Below are 12,859 nucleotides of genomic sequence, written 5' to 3' on the forward strand. Positions count from 1 at the left end.
CATCACGTGTTCGATCATCTTTACGCTTCTTTCCACTGGCCAAGTCAACTTCTTTCTTTACTGACTCTTTGGCCGGGACTTTTGCGCTTTGGGCGGCTTTGCGCATGATCCAGGTTTCCTCGACATCTGCGTACTTATCTGACCAGGCCATAAACTCGGCTAAAGTTAAGCTACATCGGTTAAAGTGAGGAAGAAGGCTCGACACATCACAGCATCCAAGGCATTGTGCAACTCCATATATGTCCAAAAGGATTTTGATGTGCTGGTAAGATCGGTCATGCCGGTGAAGGGTGTAATCTGTGAAAGACGGAACCGTTCCGCCAATCGAGCCTGCATTATCTCCTCTATGAATGGAGATGCTTTTGTCTCAGGCCTTGTTGGATGTGTGTCGTGACCTAGGTTCATGTCGGCAATCTCTTCTCATACTTTCCTCCTGTAGTCCTAGAGGTCGGCTTTCCAGGGTTCGTCACTATCGGCTGTACCCTCAACCGAAGGCCTGTTGCACATCCTTCGATCTATTTCGTGTTGTAGATTGGAGGCTAGTAGCGGGACGGTCACGGAATGAGCGGGTGTAGGCTCGGCTAGACCTTGGTGCTGACTCGGCTGAGGGACAGATCACGGAGCGGTAAGCTGAGGGTCGGCGAATTGTCACGGAGCATTCACCCGACCATCATCATATTAGGTCGAAACATGCTGGCGATGGATTTTCTCTAGCATCTGCTTCATATAGTTCAAATCAGTCCTGAGCTCTTGGACTTCCCTATCTAGCCAACCATTTCCTCAGTTTCGTTGGTTTTTCCTGGTTGAAACGGAGGATGCTGGACGGGGGGCAGGGCCTTGTCGGTTGTTGAGTTGGTTTTGAGCCCCTTGGACCCAGTGCATACCTGACAGACCTTCAAGTGCCGGTGGTCCAGTAACGACCTCAGTGGGCTCGTTTTGAGCAGCTCTTCTAGTTCTCGTCATTGAAACTTGCTTAAAGCTACTGGATAGAGCCTGGAAAATGACTTTTCTATCATTTCCCACAAATGACGTCAATCTGTTAATATAAAAAACTAGTGAGCCTTCCTTCGGTCTACCACCTACACAAGAACGAAATAAAGGAGACCCTGGCTAGAGCGGGGGACCCTCCGATGCTAAAGTCAGTGATAGGACCGTATAGGAAGGGTTTTAAGAGGAGTTTTTTGCTTACCTTTGAGCTTGGAGTTCTCCTGTATTTATAGGAATGCAGGGGTCCCATCGTGCAGGGATTCTTCTCCTAATATCTTGGAGATTTGATTTCAATTTGTTTTTGGTTTTCATCTGATCCCGAGATCCTCTGGATCGGGGATCCTTTTACGAGACTTTCGAGAAAGCGTTTTCATTCACGCCATTTTTTCCTTACTCGGCCTAGTCCTAACCGACTCTAATAATGAGTTAGTCCAAGCCAGCTTTATGGATCAAGTTGCTTGCCATCTGTTGGGTGAGATGGAGCCAATCCATAATCGACATTCTCTCTTACTCCGATAGCCAACCTTACAACCGACCTAGGAGGGTCGGTTTTATGGTCGATCAGGCGGCTTCTAAGCTTTAGGCCCTAATCGGCCTTTTAGATGTTGCTGCCTCATCTTCCAAGTCAACTTCATGCATCTTATGTACTTTGTCTTTAGCTCGTGACTTTATAAGTCTCGGTCGGGGTTTCTATTCCATGCAATTCAAGCTAAGTCTCACCTTGAGGCATTTAGTTGTTTTTCCTCGGTCAGGCTTATTGCCTTGGAATTCTGGGCCGTGTCAGTAGAGTTGGTCCATTCTGTAACCAGGTTTTTGGACTTATCATATTTTTCCCCAACATATGTCTTCCATACTTTGTCTTACCGTGATTAAGAGTTTTCTCTTCTTTTCTTTTCTTATTTTTTCTTCTTCTTTTTCCCCCTTACTTGGCTTATCGGGTTGTTTTAGGGGGGATCAACGACCGCGATTTCATGGAGAAGACATTGAAGGACCTGAAAATAGACGTCGTCATATCTGCGGTTGGCGAAGCTAGTATTCTTGATCAGCTCACATTAGTCGACGCTATCCAAACTCTTGGAACTGTAAAGGTAACAATTTAAAAAATGCTACACTATTTTACTGTGTGGCCCACCAGATGAATGATTTCTATCATACCGGTAGTGCATGTGGGCAAGCTCATCTCATGAAGTTGTTAGTCCCTATAGATTTGAAATTTGCTTTGGATGGTATCGCTTACAGGATTGATTTTTTATTCCCAGAGGTTTCTACCATCTGAATTTGGACATGATGTTGATCAGACTGATCCAGTGGAGCCCGGGCTGGCCATGTACAAGGAGAAGCGCAAGGTCCGGCGGGCAGTCAAGGCGTCTAGGGTACCATACACGTACAAATGTTGTAACTCTATCGCCACATGGCCTTACCATGACAACACGCATCCAACCGAAGTTCTCTCACCGTTGGATCGGTTCCAGATTTACGGTGATGGCCGCGTCAAAGGTACATTAAATTGGGTGCGGCTTCGGTGGATCCCCTGATCCACCGAGGTGGGTGTGACCCCTAATTGTGGGCCTCACCGTGATATATGTTACTATATCCATCCGTGTTGAAAACTCATTTTAAGGCATGATCCAAAAATAAGAAGATCCAAATCTCAGATGGGCCATAGTACAGGAAAATGATATTTATGTGTTATCTTCCCTTATTAACAGGTTAGATGGAAAATAAACATTTTCCTTGACTCCATGAAGTCTTTAATGGTGGGGATTCAATCACAAGAGTTCCCTGTGTTGCGCTCCACCTAAGATTTTGGTCTGCTTCATTTTTGTAATCATGCTCTAAAATAAGCTGTCAAATGGTTGTCAGGGCCCACGATCCATCAAAGTCATGCCTAATAAATTAGGCCACATGAGCTAGACTCCTATGAGCTTGACTGTTATTGTTGTCACACCCCAAACTCAGTAACTGGACTCATAAGGAACCCGATAGTCGGTTCTGGCTGTAACAGCCTGCATAGTGCCCCATTATTGTCTCCTGAGGCAGATTCCGATCCTCGGATCTCACAAGGAGGATTTCCATAACTATATAATCATTTTCAATACGAGCATACCCAAGATCACAGCAAGTAAATCTCGAAAATATCAAAGGGACACATCACAAAATCCACTATAAATTTGAAATTTTACAAGTACATATCTGAAAGGAAATACATCTGATAATGAATGAAGTAAGAAGAAGATCTGCAATACTAGGGGTCATCGGCTCAACTCTAATCCAAGCTCTACCACTACGATGCTGACCTAGGATCTCCTACACACATCAATCATGCATAAGCTTATAGAAGCTTAGAGGGTGGTGAAGATGTGTGATAATGGTGCACAGAAGAATAATAGGAGATACGGGAAGGGAAACATGATTAATGACAATATCACTAGCCTTCCCAAGGCTTATCATGAATACGATGCAATGAGTACTGGGCGCCTTACCAAGGCGATGCATCAAGGGGCTTATACAACCGATGCAAATGCAATGTGAAATATTATCAGTGCTCATATCCAAATCCACATATCAAGTACATTTCCAATCATAAGGAAATCACCGAGGTCAAGTACACTGCTGGATGACTGCTGCTCTCCAGACCCGCATAGTCAAACAAGCGTAAGAGACCTCACTACCCACTTGTGGACAGCCAATCACCAACAAGGCTCGATAGCAGTGGACCCATTTACAAGCTAGTCACACTCAGCCTAGCAATGTCTTCTTACACCAGGCGGATAAGGCCACACCCCTACCCAACCGACTACACAACGGTGAGAGTCGTGGCCTAATGTTATAAGGCCCTCGTGTGCTCATAGTTTTCACTTGGTCATAACGTTGGGGCAGATCCTTGGTACCATGAAAGTTTTAGAAATTTCACCCATGGGTATCTTATGCACCTTATATGCTTAAGTGACATTTCTGATGTCCACACATATGACCATCCACGAATGTCCCTGTGGAAGCAAGGCCTTGATGAAGTAAGGGCAGTATTATCATGAAATGTGATACCAATGCATGAGTAACGCATACAGATCATGCACTAGCTTTAAGCACTCGATGTGCACAAGGGGAGAAACTCCATCCCTATATCATATCAACCCAATGAACACACACAATGCAAACCACTCACGCAGATGATGCATATGGGTCATAATGGTGTAAGTGCGTTACTCGGTGATGATGACGTGAATCATACTCCTCCTTCCCAGGGAGGGACAAGGTCTAGATACATAGACATGTACTCTAAAAAGAAGACCTCTAATGGGGGCCCAATACCTTGCGGTAGCCCACAAGATAAAAGGGTCATAAAGGCCCAAGGAAGAAGTTATCCTAATAAGGGTCCAAGGTGGGCCTACAACAACCTATAAAAACCCTATGGGCCTACCTTAGGGCCATCAAGGAGGACATCCAACCTTAATTGGGTCTCAAAAGGTAGCCCGCTACCTACACGCATATAAACAAGGCCCAAAGCCTAAGCAATCCATGGCCTACTGGGCTATACACCAAGCCCATCACATAGGCAACATGGTAGGCCCTCAAGCAAGGTTTGGGCCCAACCATAAAGATCATGAGCCCACTCATTGTGGTGGGCCTAATGGGCAGCCCATTATTCCAACCATATGGGCAATTCTCATGTCTGAAACAAGTGAGTTGGGCCTCACATCTTGGCCTAAGTATGGGGTTCATGTAATGGGCAATGAAGGGCCTAACTACTTGAGTATTTTGGCCCATAAAACCCATCACAATAGTATGTTAAATATAGGCCCAAAGGTCAGGGGCCTATCCAAAAAGTTCTAGGACAATGGGCCTAGGAAACCCAATAAATAACTATGAAAATTAGTCCAATAAAAAACCCAATTGAAGTGGGCCTTAAGAGTGCACTAAATAAGCCCAAAACCTTATTAGAAATAGGGCAAGATATGTAAAAAAATATCCCCCAAATCTAGTGGGCCATGCTGTCCCAAAACATACATTTATGAGTAGCAATTTTAGGCCTATTGCTGAAATTCCAGCCCACCCACTATTTGGTTTTGCTGGAAATTCAATAATAATTAATTTATATAATCATTTTAGTCCCTGGTGACCCACACATGTCACAGAGGGTCCCACCAGATGGGAGGAGTGGATAAAAAACATAAATCAGGTGGGCCAGCTATTGGACTAGACGTCCAGCAGTAGCCCATAGGCCTGGGAGTCCTATGGTGGGCCGTACATGGGGCTGGGACGGCTGCCCCATAAATACATCAAAGTGGGTCCCACATGTGGATGTCCCCCATGGGAGATGGGCCACACTCATGGGGTCCATAATGTGGAGGGTGGCATGGATAAAACATACATCATAGTGGGCCTTAGGAGGGAGGACGGTTAGCCCATGGCTGGACACTAGCCCTGCTAGAACGTCCAACTATAGGCTGCCATTCTAGCAGCCATACATTATTTTTCTGAGGTGAAAGTGGGGGCCCACATCCCCAAGATGGGTCCCAACATGATGGACCACAAGATGGGTTATTAGGGAAGCTATAAACCCAAGCAAAACATGGAGGAATTTCATGGACAGTAAGGTAGGAAATTAAAAATCTGCTGCACAAAATGTTGTTGTTCATACAATGTTCACCCAATAAGGTGGGCCCAAACTTTGGCTAATAGGGGAGGGATGAGTGGTTCACATTTTTTTCCATAGAATACAGTAAGGTGGGGTCTATAAAAGTGGCCCACCCCTCAAGAAATCAAGCTGGAATTTGTGTTTTCCCCTCATTCTATAGGGCTAGATGGTCCAACAAGGTGGACCGTCCACCCCCTATGGGCCTACCCTTTTGGGTATCTTTGGATGGGCAAATGGAGGTGTGGTTCATCACACTTCAAGGTGGGGTCCACTCCTTCAAAATACACTCCATAACAAGGAGAAAAAGGGTGGAAATCATGGACCAATCCCATGCCAAACATCAACTACAACAGTCCAAACAGTCTAAAAATTCTGGACAACCATATATGGCTGGACATACCAGCCCATAACTAGATAATTACAGCAAATAAAAAGAGGTGTGGCTTTCCTTAGTGGGCCCCACAAATATCCAGATCAAGGCCTCAAGCCAAGACACTTGCATGCATCAAATAAAGCACCCAAAATCATAAAAAGGGTGATAGGGGCGTCCCACTAAATGGATGTAACGACCTTGGAAATTTTTGTGCTAATCTTTCCTTAAGTAGTTGTTTTGGGGTAATTAGTGCTTTACTTGATTGCTTGTGAAATTCGCATCAATCACTTTAAATTGTATCTGCATGGCTCTAAACGTGCGATTAGTGAGCGCTACGTTACTCAGAATCTGGGATCCATCGCTAAATCCGGTTGTTCTGGGGAATTTTGGAAGTTCCGGATCGGACCTAGACCGCGTCGAAAGTCCGATGGCGATGATCTTAGGTTTTTGGTCACCGAGTTGGGCTTGGTCTTCACCTCAAAAATCAAGTCGATCGGATGTTCTTGGTCGATTTGGTTGAGTTCGGAGTGAAGAGTGTGAGAACGGTTGGAATTTAATAAGCTTTTATGAAATTGAGTCGTCGCTTGTGCGACAATTTTAAGCTATCGACCGTTGGATTCTGACCCAATTTCACCCTCGAATCAGGAGGTTGGCCCTGGCATATCCTAGTGCTTGTGGACGATCGAGATTCCGTGACCGTTGAATTGAGTGTGGTCCGCCACGGCCGATCCAAGAGCCGGTCGGTATGAAAACTTAGCCGACCTAGATCCATGGTCGGTGAGCTTAAGTCCGACCTTTCGTGGTTATAGGCCCACCGGAAGTGCTTCGTTGGATCGAGAAAGGCGTACTTTGGTTATTACCTAAGTATACCTTGACCTGGGTTATTTCCATCATTTTAAGGTCTATATATAGTCCTTAAACCCTAGCTCTCATTTCCATACGAATTTCTCTAACCCTAGCTTGGAAAGAGAGTGGAAAAGAGAGAGTTAGTGAGAGAGATTGGTTGGTGATTCATCTTGATTCTTCCTTGTTCTTCTTCACCTTTGAATCTTCGCTTTGAATCGTTCCTTTGGCGATTCTGAGTTCTTTTGGGGTAAGTTAACCTAACCCTAACCTGGGTTAGAGCTTAGATTAGACTTGGTGTTGTTGTATCTCATTTCTATCCTTATTTTAGGGTATTCTTGCGCCGTTGACGAAGACAACTCGTCTAAATCAGTTCGTCGGTTCTTTCTTTGCTTAAGGTGCGGACTTTAAGTGTATAGGTTATGGTTTTCAAGGCTTTCAATCCCATTAGTGATTTATTCTTGTTATGGATGAGATTTCACATGCCAAATGTTGTGTTTACATCGTTTTCCTGTTATGCATATGCTATATTGAGATTTGTGTATTCTAAGTGTATTTATAAAGTACCGTATACGTATAAAATACGCACTTGTGTTTGCCATGATTATTTGTCATGTATGTATGCTAGATGCATGTATGACACCTTGGTAAAAGGAATTGTCTAAGTGCATGTATTTCAACATACGTCATGTATGTTGTTTCATGTATGCTAAGTGTTTGTAGAAATGCATGAATGATCTAAGTGTAACTTATTACACTAATTGAGGGCGTGAGAAGTGATTCTCAATACTCCTATTGATGCGCATGATTTCTTTCTGCAGTTACATTCCAAGTTATTCCAATTCAAGCATCTCCTATGCTTACATTTATGTTAAGTTGATATTCTTCGGATGTGTATGCACCATGATTTGAGTGGTTTTTCCATTACTGTTTTACATTCCATATGAATACCTATAGTAGTGTAATGTGTTTTGGACTATGCCTTAGTCCAGAAATCGGTAATTGACCCTATGAATCGTGGTTGAGATTGCTTTCGCCACGCAGACGTATTAGACGAACTCGAGTCATATTAGAGTTGTCGGCTGTGGTTCGACCACGCGGAGTGTTTGCGCACTCCATGTCGTTCAATTCAACGGCTGCCTTTGCCAGTTCGTCAACTAACCGCATTGTCCGATGTATGTTAACCATGTATGGACGCTATCTACTGCCTGAATCTAGGATACCGAACTTACCGTGAAATCCTAATAACTATGGTACTCGATCCGCTAAGACTCATGAGCCACCATTGGTGGTATGGGACACCGTGGTGGAGCCGTCAGGCTGGGCTGACGAGCCTCCCGTAGTGACCGGTGAGCAACTTAATCTCGTGTGCCGATTATGGTGGTATGGGACACTATATTCGTGCTGTCGGCCTACATTGATTGGTGACGAGCCCTTTGTAGTGACCTCGTGCATACCTGGATACCGCAAGGAGGTGACGAGCCAATCTGTGGTAGTAAGGGCATGAAAGGCGTGCATTGATTGGTGAGAGCCCTTTGCTACGACCTCAAATATATGATCGTATGAGATGTCGAGGATTGACAACCCTAGTATGGATCACTGTTTGGATGGTGATATGAGGAAGGTATCTTAGCTTCCCAATCCTATTGTGTGAAATGGACTCATAACAACTTGGTAATCATATCCATGCACCGCATTTGCATGTTGTTTGTAGATGTGGCGCACTCTGAGGCGATTTCATGCGTAACGTAAGATGAAGACGCTGAGGGTGTACGTGTGAGGGCACGCATCATATTGCATTCATACTGCATTAACAAGAGTACTTAGGATTTATTTATTTATCTGTTTTAAATTATTGTTTGATTGAACTGATAACATGTTAACCAAGTGCCTTATTGTTCCACCGAGTTGATCACTCACTCCCACGTTTCGGGGCGGTGTTGCACACCCACCAGACTGTCTTAGGCCCCGATGTTGCAGATGTGGATGCGACGCCCGAGGCAGAGCAGCTGGATGACGACGAGGCCGCCTTCTCCTATATGCGGTTTTCAGACGGGTTCTAGCGAGCCTCGGTCAGAGCTGGATCTATGGGATTACTATTTTGGGAATCGAAATGATGTAACTTGTACTTATAATTTTGATAAATAACACTTTTACACGATCTGGTTGTATATGTAATTCAGTGACTTACACTTGTACACATATTTTACTATAAGTCTTCCGCTTGCTTTATTCACTTATCCTCGAATCATATCTGCGTTTTGGCTTAATCTATCCCATGTTTATGTGCTAACACATCAACATACATCATTCATTAAAATAAAGCACCCAAAATCATAAAAAGGGTGATAGGGGCGTCCCACTATTGCTGGATTTTCTGGACGTCCTAGGCCCACCAAGTGGGCTTGTAAGTGCTATAGTTTATATCCCTGTCTGTTGTCAAATTTGTGGTGCCAAAATCACTATTATATATAACTTGCATAAGTGAAGCTCTCTCAAGGATCAACATTCATAAACAAGCTAAGCTCGCAACAAGCAAAGCTCACAAGTACAAGGATCAATCTTGAATGCAAGAACTGCTCACAAGACAAGACTCAAGCTACAAGACTTCAAGAAGAGTACAAGGTAGTTTGTAAAGAACTCAAGACACTTTCAAGATTGAGCTACATCAAGACTTCAAGGCTCATACTTCAACGTCACTAGTTCCTAATGTTTCAATGTCCTTACTTCATGGTTGAGGTTTGACTGACCTTAGGTTGACCTTAGAAGTAGGTCACTTTGGATACATAAATCGAATGTTTATTTAACATAAGTTTGGTCTGTTCTTCGACTAGTCCTAGGCCTTCTTCGACTAGTCCTAGAGTTGCTTCGACTAGTCTAAGAAATTCCTCAATCTGTCATGAGTTTGTTACAAATTTCGGATAAAATCTGTTAGGCATCGACTAGTCTAGGAATCTGTTCGACCAGTCGAAGGAACAATGTCGACTGCATCTTCGACCAGTCGAAAATCTTCGACTCAAAATCCAGCGATGTTTTTCAAGTTCTTCGACCAGTCGAAGGTGACCTACGACCAGTCGAAGGAGACCTTCGACCAGTTGTAGAACGGTCCAAGCTTATCGCGCCTGATTTTTTAAATATCTGTTATTGCTTCGACTAGTCGAAGAGCTCCCTAGACCAGTCGAAGACACGATCTGCTCACCTATAAATAGTGCACGAATCTCAGAAGAAATCATCGAATTAATTAATCCGTTCAAGCCAATCTTCGTCGAACTTCTGAGAGATAATTATGTGCTCCATCTAAGCTACGTGTGCTTATTTAATATTCTCTTTCCTTAGCTTTATTTAATTGATTTCGTTTCTGTTATTCCAATCTAATTTGATATGAGGAATTGTTATTCCCTTTCTTTGGAATCAAAATCAATTAAGGCAAGCCCTATTTGGTTTAATTTAAAATCTATTAGAATTAGAACCATTGTAATTGAGTACTGGACATTGAACTTGGACATTCAATCATCTACTCTGATTTGGTTCTACCGGGTTGCTACAACGAAGGAGATAATCAGGTATTTTTCATTTAATTGTAAATTCCTTTCTGTTTTGGTTTATTTCAAGATTTGCCAGAAAAATCTTGTTGTATTGGTTATCTGAGGAGAGCCAGGAAAACTCAGAAGTGGGGTTTTTTAATTATGTAAGCCCACATACAAAGACACAATTGTAAAGGTTTTGGGTGAACCTGGGAAAACTTATTTTGTTAGTGAACGCTAATATCCCCTGTGTGAGGATATTAGGAGTGGAGTAGCATTCTGTGTGGCTATTGTTTAACGGTTGGTGAACACACAGGCGAACAACTATAATCCCTTTTGTTGTGGTTGAATGATTTATACTTCTGATCTTTAATTATTCTTTTATATGATGTATGTATGGTGGTGAATGTTGTAATCATTTAATTCAAGCATTGTGAGAATTTTGTAATAGTTTAGAATTTATTTTCTGCTATTCCTTTATCAGCTTGATATTCAATTTCCTTTAAAAGTTGTTCCAGCAAGGTTGCCCTACCATTTTTATGGTGTATGGCTGTCCCTAGAACAATACATTTGTGATTACAATTTTTTTTAATTCAGTTTGTATTTATTTCTGTATTCCTCTTCGGTTTGAGATTTGATACAAAGATCTTTCTAGAAATAAGGTTGTCCTACCATAAACTCTGGTTTTTGGTGTAAGGTTGTCCTTAGAACAACATTTGTATCAACCTCTCATGATCTGAATTTTGAGGTTATTTTACTTTCTTGCATTGTGATTTATTTTAGCTATCATATTCTTTTAATTCCGCTGTTATAAGTTTTATTTGGCATTGTCCTATTAACACCCCCCCTCTAGGACATATAGCTAGGTCTTTTCAGAATGATCTCTCTTTTTTAATTCTTGGATTTAATTCCTGAGCTAACGATTTAAGCTATTTAAGATATCAAATTTTGATAGCCTTTTAGTCACAAGGCCTCCACCCTTTGATGGCTCCAACTATGCCTATTGGAAAGCCAGGATGAGGATTTTCCTCAAATCAATGGATGAGAGTGTGTGGCAAGCCACAAAGACTGAATGGATCCCACCTACCACTAAATTGACAGGTATCGATGGTTCAAAATCAATGAGAGTAACACTGTATTTCTCATGGACCACTCTTCAGAAAAATGAGAGTAGTGCCAATGCAAAAGCACTAAATGCAATCATTTGCGCACTATCACTGGATGAATTCAAAAGAATTATTTCCTGTGATACTGCAAAGCTCCAAGGAATATTACATGAATTCTCTGCTCCCAAAACTCCACAACAAAATGGAATTGTAGAAAGAAAGAATAGGGTGCTTCAAGAAATAGCTAATGTCATGTTGAATAGCATGAAGCTCTCTAAAAATCTTTGGGTTGATGCAACACAACTTGCTATATTATTAACCGAGTATACACTAGCAAAGATAATAATAAAACGGCTTACGAATTATGGTTCAATAAAAAGCCTACTATTAAATACTCTCGATCAGTCGAAGTGCTATATTTTACGTGATCGTGAAAATTTGGGAAAATTCGATACGAAGAGTGATGAAGGTATTTTTCTAGGATATTCCTTAAACAATCGAGCTTATGAGTTCTGAACAAAAGGATGGTGTGATTCAAGAATCCATTAATGTTGTCATTGATGATCACTTAAACACGCCAATTTCTAATTCAGATAATGATGAAGTACTAATCATTGATAAACCCGATACTTCATCGAATCGGATTGATTCGTTGAGGACAGTTAAAGATCATCCAACCACACAAATTCTTGGAAACCCTCTCACCGGTGTTCGCACCATAGACAACTTGAGGATATATGTAATTATGTATGTTTTACATCCCAAATAGAACCATCTAACGTAAAAGAAGCTCTTGCTAATGAGAATTGGATTGTTGCGATGCAAGAAGAACTCAACCAATTCGTAAGAAATGATGTTTGGTATCTCGTACCAAGACCTAAAGATAAACACATCATTAGAACAAAATGGATTTTCAAAAATAAGTCTGACGAGTGTGGAAATATAATTAGAAACAAGGCTAGACTAGTGGTACAAGGTTATACTCAAATTGAAGGGATTGATTTTGATGAAACTTTTGCACCAGTAGCACATCTTGAATCTATCGACTATTTATATCCATTGCATGTTTTAGAAAGATAAAGATCTATCAGATGGATGTGAAAAGTGCTTTTCTAAATGGCGATTTACATGAAGAAGTCTATGTTGAACAGCCAATGGGTTTTGAAGATTCCAAAAATACTGATTATGTATATCGGCTTAAAAAGGCACTTTATGGATTAAAACAAGCACCTAGGGCATGGTATGAGAAACTAACGAAATTTCTTTTAAGTCATAATTTTCAAATGGGATCTGTTGATAAAACTCTGTTTGTTAAAAAACATAATGATCATATCTTAATGGTGTAGATTTATGTTGATGATATCATTTATGGATCAACTTGTACTGA

The 12,859-nt window shown here is 41.9% G+C and overlaps 1 protein-coding gene across 1 annotated transcript in view; it reads left to right on the forward strand.

Moving 5' to 3' along the window:
- The first annotated feature begins 277 nt into the window (after positions 1–277).
- LOC131226926 (leucoanthocyanidin reductase-like) overlaps positions 278–12,859 on the forward strand; it is a 105,672-nt gene continuing 93,090 nt past the window's right edge. The window contains exons 1-4 of the mRNA XM_058222627.1: positions 278–383; positions 1,936–2,075; positions 2,247–2,484; positions 11,853–11,858. Of these exons, the coding sequence (XP_058078610.1) occupies positions 278–383; positions 1,936–2,075; positions 2,247–2,484; positions 11,853–11,858 (490 nt within the window). The remainder of the gene's footprint in view (positions 384–1,935; positions 2,076–2,246; positions 2,485–11,852; positions 11,859–12,859) is intronic.

The sequence above is a fragment of the Magnolia sinica genome, chromosome 15 (assembly GCF_029962835.1).
Source record: "Magnolia sinica isolate HGM2019 chromosome 15, MsV1, whole genome shotgun sequence".
Classification (NCBI taxonomy): domain Eukaryota; kingdom Viridiplantae; phylum Streptophyta; class Magnoliopsida; order Magnoliales; family Magnoliaceae; genus Magnolia; species Magnolia sinica.